This window comes from Halichondria panicea, chromosome 10 (genome assembly GCF_963675165.1).
Source record: "Halichondria panicea chromosome 10, odHalPani1.1, whole genome shotgun sequence".
Lineage (NCBI taxonomy): Eukaryota > Metazoa > Porifera > Demospongiae > Suberitida > Halichondriidae > Halichondria > Halichondria panicea.
The window spans coordinates 889,672-907,086 of record NC_087386.1 but is presented as its reverse complement, the minus strand read 5'-3'; the positions used below and the strand labels follow the sequence as shown (position 1 = coordinate 907,086).

Here is a 17,415-nt window from a genome sequence, read left to right as displayed (position 1 = left end):
CGTCAACTGTTTGTTTTGAGAGGGCAAAGGTCATTGTGGCTATATCCAGGTTGGACATCTTGCAAGGCATCTCTCTTGATAGATACAGCTCTACAGGACATAGTAGTGTGAGTTTACCCATGAGAGTATATAGAGATAGTATCTACCTAATGGTTAAGAGGCTGAGACTCAATAATTCTATGGAAATCAAAATATCTGTGCAACTGTATAAATATCGTACTATAAAATATGGTAGTTCGTAACTCCTGTCTTACACATTAATTCTTGCCACTTTGACATTTTGCCCATAATTACCTTTTTAATATTTGGTTCGTGTGCATTTCTTGGCAAATGTAATTAATATTCAATTACTATAGAATGTAATTTAGGATTATAATTATATTTTAATGTACACACTCCTTACTTTCTGCAGCTCCTACACTGCAGGATTGTGACATCACTGTCATTAACAGGTTTCATTGGCTATGGCAAACGTGGAAGTGCTCTATGAGGTAAGAGAAGCTTGTAGAATACATACACCTTTCAAATGTATATGGTTGCAAATTCCTCAACTAATAATCCCCAACTAGCACTTGTCTTTGATACATGGTGATTTACGTTGTTGTTTTGTTAATTGATATTCGATTGTTGACAACTTTCTCTTATGAAAAACACAAAGGAACGAGTAGGAAACATTCTTTTATTTTATTAGTCTCTACAATACTTAGTGTTTTCATAACATGCTAACGTTTATTTTTGTGCATATGTGTTATCTAATAAGAGATTGTTTGCGTTGTTTGCTTGTATTACAATTCAGCCTTCAGTTGCAAATCCTCCCCCCCCCCCCGCATTAGTTCAACTCACATGTCTAAGCAATACAATGATTAGGAAAACTATATTGTGTAGTACATTATGCAGAAATTATATTCATACGCCTTCATTAGTGACATCACCACCTCTCAGGGCTGCAAATTTATTGATTATAAATAGCGCCCACTATCAACAATTCTAGGCACATCTGAATATTATACTTTGTACTGATCATATTTACCCCCCCCCCCCCCTCTAGGGAGTTTTGTCAATGTGCCGCAACCCCTCGAAGAGCAGCAGGGACTGGACCCAGCGCCTCTTTGTTCTCAAGCTACACAAGGACACCAACACAGCCATGCTCGAATACTACAAAGACAAGAAAAAGAGGTGGCAGAAACAGGATACGATTGGCGTTGTCCCTCTCTTCCCATCTTTTAAACTCTCTCTTGCTCACGAGTGCAGCTACAAGTTCCCCCTTAAGTTGATCGCATCTGGACAGACATATTTCCTTTCAGCGGCTGATTTTGCTTCCATGAATGCGTGGCATCATCACATACAGCTCTCTCAAATACTAGGAAACCCAACAAAAGGTGTGCAATAGTGTTTGTTGGGTAATTCATTAAGTTGTTAGTTGTTTTCAGTAAATGTTTATTCCCTGTATATGCTATCTGCATTGTATATCGTGTAATTTTCCCAGCATGTTGTATGCAAGACATTCTACACTATAGAATGTGAGAAATCTTAGTCTTGAAAACTGCAATGCGTAGTGAAAGTATAGAAAGATTTTTACGCTAGAGTATAATTGATGGTTGGTGTTCACAGGCTAAGGAGACCTTTATACGTACGTATGCGTATGATACACTTTTGTCATCACTACCATAGTTAACTCTGTTTTCTCATTCCTAGGTTGTTTCGAGTACGAAGTGAATGTGAAGCAATCTGAGTCAACGAATTTGATGCAAGCACAAAACACTTGTCTACTGGCACTCACAGCTGGCAGCGAGATCATATGTGCAACGTTTCCACGGAGACAAGTGTTGGGGGTGTGGCCTTACGACTGCCTCCGGGGCTATTGGTGTAAAGATCGAGTGTTTGGTTTTGAGGCTGGACGCAGATCACCGAGAGGAGAGGGAATATATGAATTTTTCACCGATAACAATGAGAACATCTACCGAAATTTAGAGAAAGCAATAGCAAAAGTAAAGGAAGGAACAGCGAAAGTAAAGGAAGGAGATACACGCCCACCCCTCCCGAATCGTCACTCAATCACACCCCCCGTGTCAACAAGCTCGTCAGACGAAGAACAACCTCCACTACGGCCCACGAAACTACACCCAATAAAGAAAGCAGGCTCTGTTAGGGCACCTCTACCAACGCCTGACCCCAGCTCTGGCCTACGCAGGGTCAAAACACACACTGGAGTTAAGAGATGGCTCAACGATACTTACGACCCCGAGTCCCCCTCTAACCCGAGACGATCACTTTCCCCCGTGTCTAGCGAGGACCCTTATTCTCACACGGTTCATGTGATACACGCCTCCCCTGAACCACCCCCCACACAGACGTACCAGAGATTACACAGTGGCCTCGATAACACTCGACCTGGGCTGGTGGAAACTGCCCGTCCATCCTCGCAAGGTTTTAGCACTCTAGCCGAAGAAGACATGCCAACGTACGATGTTGCCTTCCCTGTAACATCGGGACATGTTCGAGCTCTCCCGCTAGACAATGAGTATGCCACACTAGACAGAAGTAACCCTGCGACAGTTGTTCAACAGCAGATCCCACTTCAAACTCAAGAAGTGGCTAGGGTACCGATGGTAGCTACAGGGCTTGTACCGGCACCTAGACTACAAGACGATATCCAAATTCAAGATGATGAATTGACTGATAACCCTCTGTACAATTCTCAGGATAATCTACTCAAGGCAATTGGTAAACTAACCGGAGCTATAGCCACACCCCCACTACCCCATCGAAACATAGACACATTGCCCGAATTTACAGAGCTCATCAGTCCATGCTACGAGCAGCATCACCTGAGTCGAGAAGCATCACCGAAGGTCACTGCACAAGACCACCGTGGATTAAACGGTGAAGACACTACAGACTCGGCAGAAATGAAAGGAAGTGGGGAGACTTCGAATGAAGAAAAAAAGCCTACGAAACCGTACAGCAAAGTGAAGAAGAAGTCGCCAGTTGCACCACCCGAGACTGAGGACAAGCCAGCTGATGAGGGGAGTGGAGGGGATTCCCCTCCTCCTATACCCGTCAGACTGTACAGCATGGACAGCAATAACTCTGACCCACCAAACAATGACAACTGAATAATTATTATTGTTATAGCTGAATACTTTTATAACAAAGTCGTTTTGTGTTTTTATTCCTTATTCATGCGATTTAATTATTAACAGTGTTCTGAGAATTAAAAGTTCATTTACAACATTTTTATCAATAATTAATTATAGACAGCATGAGATTCAAAATTAAAAATAAGAACGAGTTTATCCAAAATTAGCTATAGATAATTATTATTGTTGCTGCCTTTCATGACGCTGACTGATTGTGATTGAGAGTCAGTGCAAAGGTCAAAGTCGTCGGGTGGGCGGGGCACTGCTGGGACTAGTGGGCGGGGCACTGCTGGGACTAGTGGGCGGGACACTTCTGTCGATAATGGATTGGATACGTCTGTTCATAATGGGCGGGGCACTGGTGGGAATAGTGGGCGTGGCATTGTTTTGTACGGATTCCTCCAAGTCCAGGACACTGTGTGTAGAGGTGTTGTGCTCAGAGACGTTTGTGCTGCTCATACTATCTTTCGGCATAATCCTATTGAGACGAAGCCTCTTGAAGATAACATTCCATGCGTTACGTAGGACCTCACGCACCTGCAGTGGAGGAACGAGCACGTTGCATGAGATCATCTTATGCATGCTGTAATAGTAACAGAAAGTTTCTCACAGGGCCTACACTATACGCAAATTTCCTATAATTTAGGAGATTATTATAATAGCTGTATCAGTAATTTATAGCTCAATAATTATAATGAGCATATCACACGATACAGGGGAATCCCCTATACTCACCTTCCGTACCACTTTAGCCAGTCCAAACCTAATCTTCTGAGAGAAACTCTTTTTCCTCCGGTAGACGGGTACATTGTCTGGTTCAATAGAGCCTTTCCGCATCTCTCGCTGTATTTTAGGGATTACCAGCAGCTGAGGCTGGTCACTGATCAGTAGCAGGTATCTGCCGGGGGGGGGGGGGGGTAGGTGCAAGAGGTCAAGTCAAATGTGAACAACAAAAACCTGATTTCTACAAGCAGTTACCTAGGAAACCAGTTGACATACACATGATTGTGTAAAAAGGCTTTAAAGTGACTGTATGCTCAGCTCTATCGACTCACCTCATATTCCTTGGTATGACGACAGGAGCCACCAGCCTCTCCCTGGTGTTGAGACAGCGGACCTCCCCACTCACCAACACCACCTCCCTGTACACATCAGAGTTGGCAAAAGTGGGGTTAGGCTCATCAGGGTGGGCCTCAATGTAGGCATCCTCACACAGCAGCAAGAGCTTGTTGGCAGGCCAGTCCTGGGGAAACAAGTATTAATTAGCAAATGTATGCATGGGTGAGTGAATGTACATGTAGCCAATTAACACAATGTACGCGTACTACTTCCTTTTTAGAAGTACCGTATAGCGGGTTATTTTCGTATGGTGGAAATTTTCGGAGATTTCGTATTGTAGAGCATCATGTGAAAATTAATTATTCTACTGCAACAGATTCAATGTCACTATCACTATCTTGAGCTGTACGAAAATGACATATTTTTGCCCGCTATATGGTATCGTTGTCTGGCTAAAAATAGTGGAACAACATTGCAACAAACTCCGTTGCTATAGTTACGTGTACGTCTACAATAGACTGTTTACCGACATGTAATTATGGAGTACAATGATCTATGCCGCTGTGGAATCAAGGAAGTGAGGCACTCCAACACTTCTCAATTAACTACGTACTTTTAGGTATTCAAAGTTGCCTCAGGTGGTTTCAATTAATTAATTTGTAATCCATTCCAAAATGTAAACACGTTACACAGAGCAGCATAATCCCATCTCACCTGATCAACAGCTAAAAATACTATTCAAGCACTGCTACATGTATGTATATATAAAAACACATCAGATCGTGCTGTACATGTAAGTGTCTGCAGCCCGCGCAAACAATAGACCAGGGATCTTGCCCATGCTGGGTCAGTGGGTGTGGTACTATAACCACCTATCTTAGGCCTATAAATCAAGCATGCAGTCAGTGAGCAGTCACCTGGTACTCTGGTAGTTTAGCCAGCAACTCGGTGGCAGTGCGAATGCCATTGACTCTCCACAGCTGCTCCTCCAGATGAGGGAACGTTGCTAGAATACCCTCCATGTCCTCAACATTGATACGGAAGGCCTGCACGTCTGTGTCGCACTCCACCGTCTCATTGCTAGCCCTGTGCTCTAGGAGAGCAAATTCTCCAATCACTGAGCCTGCTCCGTAGTAGTCGGTGGACACAAACTCGTTTTTCCCCGAAGGCGGGGGAGGGGCCTGGAACTGGGTGTCAGTGCTGTTCTCACCGGATACGGAAGGTTTTTTACATTCCTCTCTCTGATAAGTCATTACCTGCACAATTTTTGTAACAACAGACGTCAGTTATGACAGTATGGATAGTGCTCACAACTAGTTGGGATTGATTGACTTATTTTTCAAAGCATTCATGTGTTTTATTAGATTGTTCTAAATCATAATAAAACTCTAATCGATTAGTATACCTATAGAACTCTACCATGCACTTACTTTCACCAGTCCAGACACGATAATGTAGAGTCCTTTGGGCCTCTCCCCACACTGCACGATGATGTCCTTGTGCAAAAAGTACTCTAGCTGCGCACAGCTCTTCACAGAGGACTCTCCCTCTAGATCCATCCCAGAGAGCCAGGACACACCCAGGAGTATCACTTTGGGATCAGGGAGAGGGAGAGAGGCAGGCGTACGCTCAAGTCTCTTCATCTTCACTTCAATCGTCTGTATTGGGAAAGAACAACATGAAATACTGCTGTACTGTGTCCATGTGCAGAGAAGGTCCGACATGCGTGCACGAATCACTACAAGTTCAGTGCATTGATGTCATTGCGGTCACGTGATAACGTCCATCCAGGCCAAATGCACTAGTACTTGTAGTGATTCGTGCACGCATGTCGGACCTCCTCTGGTCCATGTGCGCAACCAACTGGAAACTAATCGCTTGTGTTTTGTGAGCTGTGTGCGTGTGTTTTGTTTATACACGCACAGTATTAGGTATACGTGTGTTTAGCGTTACAAGTGGCTTGAACAACACCAAATTAGATTACGTGGTGTAATTAAGCTAAATTAACAGTCTATTTGGCTAGATTATTGATAATCAACTATTTACTCTAGGCTCAACCTGATCGAAGATGGAGTTACGTACTTTGCAGACAAACTGGCCCCAAAACAAGCAATTAAGATCAGATAGGTATCGGACCTATTAACCAAACATTTAGTGTGATAATTTATTGATACGTATCACATTGTCACAACAATTAGCTGCATCCTTCTGAGAATGACCACTAGCCTCCAAATAAGTATGTACAACAATGACACAGAAACAAATGCAAACAAACAAAATTGCTCGTTAATTGGTTCCTAATACTATGACATGCAATCCTCTACAAGTGCAAATACCCACTCTGCCTGTGCCCACGAAAATTACGCTAATATGTATGTCTAAAATAACAGAGAATTTCATTAATACTTATAGGGACATGTACATGCACGTACATTCAACAGCAGTTCAGCATCGACTTCGTCCAGTACCCCACTCCCCAGTAGCTGTCTGATAGTGTCTCTGCAATGATTGAGCACTGAACGAATGGCGTGGTGTGTTTTGACGGATAGAGCCACTCCAGGATGCTCCTTTCGTAGCCTACCTGTATTGTGTGTTTTGTGAGAAATACACTTTGAACTCATTGGGATTCAATACCCCATATTTTCAATCGTAAACACACAATTGAATTTAATATGCTATTTTATACTTGTTTGTTTACCGTGAACCCTCCATTATGCTAATAAAGATCCACCTACCCACACACACACACCCAAAATAAATAAACTATAGAATTTCCACACACCCAGACTCCGAATAACGTCTAGACGCGAGTCTTCAGCTCTTTTCCGCAGCTCTCGAGTGATGCTCTTGTGTGGAAGTATGGAACTCAGTCGCTCATATTGCTGTAGCATCTCTTCAACGCCTACCACAAAACCCTTGCCAATGTCATAGCCGAAACGGAGCTTGTTGTTTATAATGATATCCACCAATCGAATCATCAGTGGCAAAAAAAACTGGAGGGAGAAAATTGATCATTAACCTGTTTATGCCACAATTTGTATGATCGATATATGTACTGAACCTCAACTGTAGGTACCTTAAGGTGTTTTTTTTTCACGGGTATTAGTTTCTACTATTTTTGCGAATCAGAATAAAATCACAAAAATTTGTACTCCCAGACTCATTAAAATGACTTGGAAATGTTATGAAATAACTTACAACTTGAGCAGAATTTAATACTAGCAAAATGAGCTAAACAGTGAATTCGCAGACAAATCTACCTGTGGGAATATGTCACCTTAAGGTAATTGAAAACTCATCTTCGGTGTATGTGTTTACAGTATTACACTCTGTACTATTGTACACATTAAGTCACGACATTTCAATTGACTGTACTATACGACGTACCTTGGCTAGTCTGAGAGCACGGGCCACTCTGATTATCCGAACTATTCTAAGTATGGAAGGAGAGAATCCGTTTTCCATTGCCATGGGCACTGTCAGTTCAACCACAATATCCACTATTAAAGCATTGAAGATAATAAAATCAAACCAGTTCCATTTAGACAAGAAGTAGTGATGACGCAGACCAATTATCTTCAAGATCAACTCTAGTAAATATATCGTGAAGAAAACATAATTAAAATAGGAGAGGACCTGTAGACCCAAAGTGTCCATGATGGAGAGCTCGACTATAATGAAGATAACATTGAGAATAATGATGCCAAAGAATGTCCACTCAAAGATAAAATGTGTGACTATCTTGTGGAAGGGGATGCAGCACTTGACGGAGGGTTTAGGTGGATCAGCTGTGGACTTCCAGTGGAGGGCCTTGAGGCACAACGTACGCTGCAGGGAGAAACATTGAGGACTTTTTTTTTTATGTATTTAACGCTAGGTTCACTTCATTTGCAAGTACTAGAGTTGGCTCTGTAACTGGAGCTCTGATGGTCCAATTTAACGTCATTTTCTGAAAGCTTAGCAGGAGCACGTTCAGATGGTACACTGTATGCTAAATCCGGAATGTGCCTTAAATTCCTATTTTTCGCTGGAAACCAAAAATAGAATTTGAGTTTGAAAACATCCTCTCCCTAAGCATTCAGTAAACTTAACGTTTAATAGACCAACGGAACTAAAGTTATAGCCGTTCAAATATGCTCTAACGCTATTGGTCGATAGCACTACAATCATGTATTTGGCACCACAAATTATAGTTATGGCTATACCCAAATAGTACATGTAAGTTACTGGACGAACAACATTGTAAAAACCAGTTGCACTTACAGCTTTTGTGAAATAGAACGGTATCTTCCAGTAGGGTTTAATATCTTTGACAGTGATGAACCTGCAGAGTGGAAAAACGTGTCCACATTGAATGATGATACCTACAAAGATCAGAGGAGCAAGCCTAAATTGATCGTCTACCACTGTACGTACCGATCCTTAGTGTCCACGGCTATATCAGCAAGGTTATTGAGAATCAAGACGGCCTGTCGTCCGAGCATCCCCTGCTCATACTGCCTCCAGTAGCTTGTCTTCTCTGCCTTGAGCATGCGTAGTCTCACCTCCTCTGTCAGTTCTGCCAGCTCCTTGGGGTGGGGAACTCGGGGGACACGAGTATCACAATTGGGACAGTTACCACCCGCCGCCTCGTTAGCAGCAGCAGCCATACTGTTTGGAAGCTCCTGTGTGCACAAGTGTAAGTAGTAGGACCCTATAATTATTATTTGGTACTTTTACTTGTAATTTCATTAGTGAAACACTATCAGTATGGAATTTAATAGCATATTAAATGGGGTTAACAACAAGGAGCAGGCCGCAATGACGTCACTCATCTCAACGCATGTGCACTAAAGTTGAAGCCTCGTGGCAGTCTCAGAACTATTAGCAGTCACTTTGTGAGCATATCAGACGTCCATCATTCATTCCCCTCCTCATTCCCACCCCTTGTACTTATAATTATGCTTAGTTCTTTTAGTTCATTCCCCTCCTCATTCCCACCCCTTGTACTTATAATTATGCTTAGTTCTTTTAGTTCTTTTTGTATCTCCAGTGTCGGTCAGTTTGCACCCTGTCCGGCACTGTGACAAGAGCATATCATGTGCATGGGCACCAGATTGAGTAATAGGTTACTGTGGTAAAATACCATTTTAAAGAAAACAAGATCTGGCTAAAATATAACCCCCGAAAGGCTGAGGGGTTAATCCCCTAGGCGGGGATGCCCATTCAGATGAACAATGCTCTTGAACCCCAACCAATATCATTATGCTATTGGTTTGCATATAATATTATTAGCAAGTAATTCTGCATAACGATATACTCGTAGAATTATACCCGATACTGCGACACAAGTTGTTAAACAGTGAATTACAAGCCTTTGTACATACCGTATATGCTCGATCAGAGGCCGCTCTTGTATAAAGGCCGCACTCAAATAGTAGCCTCCCTTGCTAGCAAAATGAAACATTTAGTAGCCGCTCTCAAATAGTAGCCTCAGTGAACTTTGACTCTAGCATTTCTGCACGTGGCAGCCAAAAAAATTATTACTAGCAGCTAGCTACATGTACGTAGCTACAAGTAGCAGCTTATTAGTGCTTCACAAAGACTTTATCAGAGTTCAAGTTTATGCAGGTGAAAACAACTTTTGATGACAAACTAAATTATCTGGAGCTAATAAACGCCGCTCTTGAACAGTGGCCTCTCTTGAATTGTAGCCCCCTCTTCCAGCAAAATGAAACATTTAGTAGCCGCGGCTCCTGATCAAGCATATACGGTAATCATATCCTATAATCAATACATGTACATAATTATAGTTCTCATGCAGCACTTACCGCACTGTAACAAGAGTAAATGAATACACTGATCAATTACATTTTCAATTTATGTCCAATTTCCTCAGAAATATAATAGCATAATGCTGATATGTAATTGCAGAGACCCACCTCGAAGTGATAGTCCTCAAAACGATAGGGGTCATCAATTTCAGTCTTTTTGTCGACATAGTCCCAGTTAGCATCTGCCAAGAATCGGTCACTCTTCAGCATACCAACTGCTCTTTGTTTGGCTTCGTTCACCCTCCGTACAGCCGTTGTCATGGTGAGCTGTCTGGTATTTGATATATCACTCATTCCCAAAGTGCGAAGAAGATAACCCACTGTAGTGGCATTAATGAGGAGTGTGAGTATCACAATGCCAGCCGTATGAAACAAGATCTGCAGTGGAGAGTGGAGGGACAGTTTTTTTTTCCAAATCATCAATGCAATCGTTTTTCAGGGATTACCGAGGTGGTGTGAAAACACACCTTACTCCCGATGGTATCTTGTGGAATTCCAGGAGTTTGGAGGACAACCAGTGCCAGGGAGAGCCCCACTGCCCCTCTTAGACCACCCCATGTCACCACAATGACTTCCTTCCAGTCGATTGAGTAGCCGAATTGCATGAGTAGAGGGCTGAGAGCTCCAACCACAGCCAACCTGAGCAAAGAACACCTAGGTGACCTTATCTGACCTTATCTGGGTGTAGGGGTTCCATTTGAACCCAGAAATACACGCACACCCAAAACAAAATCAGATCCTTTTACAAAGATACTCTCATGAATATCATTATAAGTTCAGCAGAAAATTGTACTTTCAACCCTCAGGTCCCTTGTGTGCATTCCAGGCCATTTCAAACATGTTTGTTTTCCCATTGTTTTCCCATGTCGGACCCAAAAATGCCTGGGTCTACTATTGCAAAATCACTCCCACAGTGTGCTGTTAATTGTGACTAATTGCATGGAACAGGATAACTTTTATGTACTTGTATACATATGTACCTGATGACCATGATGGCGATATACATGGGGACCACGTACATCCAGTCCATTTCGGAGACCTGGAGGAAAGCTCTCTGTGAGATCACTACACCCACCAGAATGAAGATCAAGGTGTTGGCCAGGTAGCCCAGCATGCTCCAAAACCTGGAATAGTAGGGACAACACTTACATGTACAGGCACAGGCACACTAAGCAATTCAATCATCCAGTCAGTCATGTAACATGCTCAGAGGAGAGGTCAAGGAAAATGGTATTTTAAAGTAGATGTCTGGGAGTGGAGGGGACATAAATATACATAATGTACTCAAAAGTAAGAGGTGGCATGTAGTTCCCATAGGCTGTAAGGTAATCAGATTAGACTAAACCCCAGGCAGGCTGCTAACACACTGGGCCACAGCCACAGCGCCTGAGGGAAGTGTAGGTTGTGCTGTGTGAACCTCTTAGCTTCAAAGACAGTCTACTCTAGCCAAGGATTAATCAGCCCACCCATTGTAGTGTAGCTCCATACACCAGACACCAATAATGAGAAATGAGACAACACATACCAACCTTCTGGTTTTCACACTCACCTGTGTAGGAACACCTCAACCTCAGGGCTAATGTTGGTCCTTTTGGAGTTGAGCTCAATACCAAGAGTCACTACAGCTAATACACCAGACACTCCAAAAAATCCTTCTCCCACATAGAATGCGATGTAGGTTGAGGCCAGAGTGATGGTGATCTCTACTAGAGCATCATTGAAGACTCTGGCAAGCCAAAAAATGGCTATCTTGGCTACAAGGTACCCAAAAGCAGGGCCTCCGAATGCAACTCTTATGAAGGACACAGATATCTGCAATGCTAATGGATAATTTATTAACAGATTATAGCATTAGCATAATTATGATACACCACATTCTCCGTGCACATGCCAATGAAATGGTTTCTGTTTAATGTGGAAGAAATGAAAATAATATTATTAGAGAGAATGGTGAGGCTAATAAACACAGATGTGTTTATGAAAGGTTTGATTAGCAGAATCATCTCTATTAAAAGTAATTCGCTAAAAATGGGAACTAATTATCTGTGATTGCATATTATAGGTAACATACCAGTTTGACTTTGACCAGGAATCAGCTCATACAGTAGAACATTGAAGAGCACAATAGCAGCACCGTCATTCAACAGTGATTCTCCTTCAATGATAGTGCCAAGCTGTTTGGATGCACCTACGTATAGAACAGAACCCAACATAATAATAATGTAATTTTAGGGAATGTTAATTTCTGACTCTCTTACCAACATCTTTGAGAATTGCAACCACAGCAACTGGGTCAGTAGCACTCACGATAGCACCAAACACAAGAGCAGCCACCCACGACCAGTCAAACATAAATACAAACTTAACAATGACTGCAGTCAGGGCCGTCGAGGCCATTAGTCCAGGTCCTGCTAAAATGAGAGCTTGGGCGATTGTTTTCTTGAAAGTGTGCACGTCCATGACAAAGGCTGACTCAAAAATTAGAATAGGTAGAAAAACAAACTGCATCAGGTGAGGATCAATACGTGCTATGGATGTGAAGTCAACGAGGGTGTCATAAAGTGCTGCTGCATTTGATGCAGCACCAAACGCTAGTCCAAGACAGATCAAAATGACCGTGTAAGGAATTGGAGTTTGCTTCAAAACATGTCTCACAAGAGCTGTATTAATTAAAGATGTGGGTAAATTTTCATCAATGAATAATAACTCACCTCCAACGGCAAAAGACGTGAACAAGAAGAGGACAGTGCCGGTATTGCTATGGCCACCGTGTTCACTCTGGGTCCCACTTGTGTTAGTAACATTGTTTTCAGCTGAGGTACTCCTCACAAACAAATCAAGGAACCCTCCTTTGATCTCTTCTAAGTCTTCCATTTCTGCTCCATGACTGAATTTTAAATGAAGTAAACCAGTCTTGAGGCATTTTGATTGTCATGGTGAGTTTCCTTCAGGGTTTGTGTACATATCAGTGATATACCGTAGATATTCTAATCCTCTTTTTTGACCACAAGCATGTGTTGTGGTAAAATGAGCTCCTTGCTGGGTATATAAGTTGCTGCAGAACAGAGATCTATATACTCAACCTGTTCCTGTTGTTGGAGAAGAACATCTGCAAACCTGCTGAAAGCCTGAACTGTGGAAAATGAACATGAGCTCTGTCAAAAGCTGCTTGGCTGTTGTGGTCTTTGCAGTAATACTACAATGCAGTGCATCATCACCTCAATTTGAGGCAACAGCTCTGGACTATATGACTGAAGTCGGTACTAATATTGCAGACACTGAAGGAATACCCAAGAACTTGGATACTGCACCAACTACTGTCTGGTGCTTTGCTGATAAAGGTAAACATTTTGTTTTGATTGTATTCAGCATGCATGCAATAATATCAGCAGTTACTGTTTATATATAGATATACAAGACACTGCTCCATGAAAACAATTATATTTATTGGTCTTTTTTCCTTGTAGCTGTTGTTGATAAGGAGTACAGAGCTAAGCCCACTGGAGAAGGAGGAAAATGTGGAGCAATTGGAAGGTTCCTTTTTGACTGGGAGTCTGTTGCTAACACTATGTCCGTTGCATTGAACAAATCTATCATCCGACCGTACATGGAAGTTATCAACAGGTTCATCATAGATGATGAAATCATTCCAGTCAACATAAGTGTTTCGTTGCAACTTTTCCATAAGAACATGACAGCTGACGACTCTTCTAATACTACGCAGGGCTCGTTTCAATTTGTGCAAATGATCAACGTAACAAATAAATCGAATGGATGGTTAGAACTTGACCTAACACCCTCAATCCTGTCCATCTGGTCGCCTACCTGTAACCAGCTACCTATTATTGAAGTCACACTGAGGATGGAAGTTGATTGCATCCATCACACAAAGGTTCCTTTTCAATTTATCAATCCAGCAGAAGTAGTGCTTTCCAAAACAAAGCGTCGTGAGAGGTACACTAGGCTACAGAGCCTGCTCGTTGTGTACCTTGAAGACCAAGTCATCAAGCAAAAACTGAAGGAGGAAGACTTATTGAAAGTGGAAGAAGTACTAGAAACCATAGACGGTGCAGATATTACTAAAACCACTAAACCGATAGAAGATCGTCGTCGAAGACAGGCAGCCGCATCTACTTGCGAACCAAAGACGTTTATGATCAACTTTGCTGAGCTGTTTCTTGACAGTATACTTTGGCCCACAGAAATCAATATTCGTCAATGTGTCGGGGACTGTTCACACTACGGTATCCTTCAGCACAATGACGCAACAAATCATGCCAGGATTATTGCCAGTGCAAAATATCTTGGGGACGCAGGTATATTTGGTACTGAAGAAAACGCAACTATTTTGATGGAGGATCAGACCCACAAAGATCCTTGCTGCACTCCGATTAGATATGCTTCAGTATACATTGTTCGCATAGTTAACACTGGCCTCGTGACTCAACTTTTTCCAAACATGAAGGTTACCGAGTGCTCTTGCAGGTAGACGGACTCTTATAAGATCACTTCTTGTTCTGTCATTTAATCACTTTTTCCCTATTGTACTGAGTACATGCAGCATTTATCTATAGACATTAATTTAATCACTCTGTCATTAAATATAGCTTATGATTATATTATATCCATCCATCTCATTCAAAATTTGTTCACTGTATAGAACTAAGCATGTATTGTGATTGTGTGTTGATGACTTATTTCCACTAGAGAAACTTAATACTTTACAGTTTACAAACTCATGAAACTTATACCAGAAATGTAGCTACTATCCGATTGCTATAAGATCTGCTGTCGCTGAGGAATTTGGACAGAGTGTTATATATAGTCTATAATAGTAGTGTGAAAAAAGACATTGGATACACCATGTGTGCATGCACGGTATATCGTATAAGGGTAGAGAAATATTGACTGTCAATATGAGCCGCTATCGGGAGGCCTGTCAGATATCAGGAAATAATTTATCAGACTATAAACTGTACGCCTTTATCCAGAGTAATAATTATTATACCATGCAAGTCAGTTGTTACTAGATATGTAATGGGGGGTGTACTAAGGGGATTTCCCCAGTTTTAATAATAACATTTGCTTTACAACGAACTTTGCAGTGACAGTGAGACATGTGAAAAATGTGAACAACAAAAATATTGACGAAGTGAGGTGACCAATAGACTGAACCAATTAAATAACAGTTAGACTCAAACACTTGTAGGGCACAAATAACACAAATTACTGGAATGCAAAGTTCAGTTCAAAATGTTCCCTAAAGCGAACTTTACTTGTATGCGCTTATGCACCGTCAAATTATTCCACATCATTTTGTTTGTCCCTGCTCTTGTTAGTGACAAAGTTTATCTACTGGTGAATTGTATCTAGAGGATCTTTAAGGCATTTAATCATGAATACAAGGTCTTGTAGATCCAACTAATAGGGGCAACATGATTATTTGAAGATGACAGTCTTGACTTGTAGTCACTGATGTGTAACCTTTGAAGATGTATTTCATGCATAGTAGCCCTCCGGCTCCGCTGCACTGTTTCGATTACTATACTGTGACAATTACGAAGACAAGGCTTCCAAAGTTGACAACAGATCTAATATGATTTTTAAAGACTGATATGTAGATGATGTTGAATGCACGTTCCTAGATCCTAGTGTTGATATAGATAGCTCTAATACTGCATTGTCTGTATCATATCCATTCATGCACTCCTGATCTGTATCATCTTAAAATTATGTGGGCGGATCTTCGGGAATTTCCCTATAAAGGCAGCGAACCATTGATTTGTGGTCATACCTGTGCAATCAACCAACAAGCTAAATGGATGTCTTCAACAACTCAATCTGCTATCTTCTATTAACTGTCCTTATCATCAGCAATGCATCGTGCACCAGCAGTAGGACTGCAGCAATACTGCAAGATTTGCCATCAGACATTTTGGAGAGACCAAAAAGAAAAGTTTCTGAACTCGACCCTTCATCTTCTGGAGCAATCGAATACATGACACAACTGAGAGAGAAATATTCTGACAGTGAGGGAAGTCCTATGTTTGAGCATGAAGATGACCCTACTAGTGTCTGGTGCATGATGGACAGAGGTATGTACTTTGTTTCTTTGTGCATGTTTTGCCACTTGAGTATGCACTGATGCATGACTGACTGCATGAGCCTTTTTATCTTACATGACGTACAAGCAATAAACAATACAAGTAATTGTATTGATGTGCAGTGATGGATGTTAATGAGGAATTTCTCTATTTACAGACATGCTTCACAAAGCCTACAGACCCAAGCCAAGATCTCCAGCAAAATGCACTGTGCAAAATCGTTTCATCTTCAACTGGAAGTCGGTTACAAAAGGAGAAAGCCTACCTGTGCAAAAATCCATCCTTAGGGCATATCTGAAACCCATTCGTAGACTCATGAAAACTGATCCAACTACAATAGACATCGATATTGAAGTTCAACTCTTGGGGGAGAAAACGAAGTATGCAGCTGGAAGTGAACGAGTGCAAGTGACCATGTCAACCTCTTGGCTGGAACTAGAGGTAACTGAAGGAGTGAAGCAACTTTGGCCCCCCACCTCTTCCAATTACGATCTTGAATTTACCGTCAATCTCAGCGTTGACTGCAAAACTGTTAAGAAAGTGCCAGCAATCTTTATTGACCCCACTGAAATACAACTGTCAAATGCAAGGCGAAGACAACGCCATGAATCATTCCAACCACTCTTTCTTATGTTCTTCAATGATGCATACGTCAAGGAAATAGTCTATAACGAAACAGCCACAGCTGAAGAAGAGCGATCAGACAATGAATTTCCTCAGGCCAATGGTAACCGTGCCAAGAGAAGTTCATCATGTAAAGTTGAGAACTATATGGTCTCTTTTGCACAACTGTATCTCGATTATATTGTCTCTCCCAGGATGTACAACGCTAGACAGTGCATAGGATCTTGTTCTCATAACACTCTGACTGGAAATCACCAACTTGGAACTAATCATGCAAATATTATGGCTGGGGCTTATGCAGTATTTAAAGATGATCCTCACAATGTGAACGGCCTCGTTCAAACAGCCAAACAGCCATGCTGTGTGCCGACTCGGTACAGCTCAACAACTCTGGTCGTTAATGTAGGAGGCTCACTCGATTATAAGGTGTACCCAGCAATGAGAGTGAGCGAATGTGGGTGTAGGTGAATAATGGACAGTAATTAGCCTAAATCAGTCTCTGCGGAGGATAAAATTTTTTTTACTGAATAGCATTATTACAGTTTTTTTTATTATATCATTTTCATCTAATTTCATGTTTTATAATGCTGCTATACATAGCTAATTATAGTTTAATGTATGTAACGTACCACTCTTAAATCATCAATGTCAATCATATATCTACAGCCTCATCAC

General features: G+C 41.6%; 3 protein-coding genes across 3 annotated transcripts; 2 read left to right on the top strand and 1 right to left on the bottom strand.

Moving 5' to 3' along the window:
- The first annotated feature begins 7 nt into the window (after positions 1–7).
- Positions 8–3,234, top strand: LOC135342275 (uncharacterized). Its single transcript, XM_064538971.1, has 4 exons — positions 8–107; positions 413–491; positions 1,049–1,379; positions 1,696–3,234. The coding sequence occupies exons 2-4, from the start codon at positions 465–467 to the stop codon at positions 3,114–3,116; spliced, it is 1,779 nt and encodes a 592-aa protein (XP_064395041.1). The 5' UTR covers positions 8–107; positions 413–464; the 3' UTR covers positions 3,117–3,234.
- On the bottom strand, positions 3,206–12,975 carry LOC135342266 (sperm-specific sodium:proton exchanger-like). Its single transcript, XM_064538960.1, has 17 exons — positions 12,724–12,975; positions 12,271–12,672; positions 12,084–12,200; positions 11,562–11,832; positions 10,993–11,136; positions 10,480–10,651; positions 10,121–10,390; positions 8,616–8,863; positions 8,463–8,523; positions 7,587–8,027; positions 6,982–7,192; positions 6,632–6,780; positions 5,630–5,857; positions 5,117–5,455; positions 4,196–4,383; positions 3,876–4,038; positions 3,206–3,677 (listed from the first exon to the last, which is right to left on the bottom strand). Exons 1-17 carry the CDS (start codon positions 12,884–12,886, stop codon positions 3,378–3,380), a joined length of 3,867 nt encoding a protein of 1,288 aa, XP_064395030.1. The 5' UTR covers positions 12,887–12,975; the 3' UTR covers positions 3,206–3,377.
- A 90-nt stretch (positions 12,976–13,065) lies between these two features.
- LOC135342441 (uncharacterized) lies at positions 13,066–17,411 on the top strand. Its single transcript, XM_064539172.1, has 4 exons — positions 13,066–13,353; positions 13,480–14,497; positions 15,830–16,107; positions 16,274–17,411. The coding sequence occupies exons 1-4, from the start codon at positions 13,155–13,157 to the stop codon at positions 17,206–17,208; spliced, it is 2,430 nt and encodes an 809-aa protein (XP_064395242.1). The 5' UTR covers positions 13,066–13,154; the 3' UTR covers positions 17,209–17,411.
- The last annotated feature ends 4 nt before the right edge of the window (positions 17,412–17,415 follow it).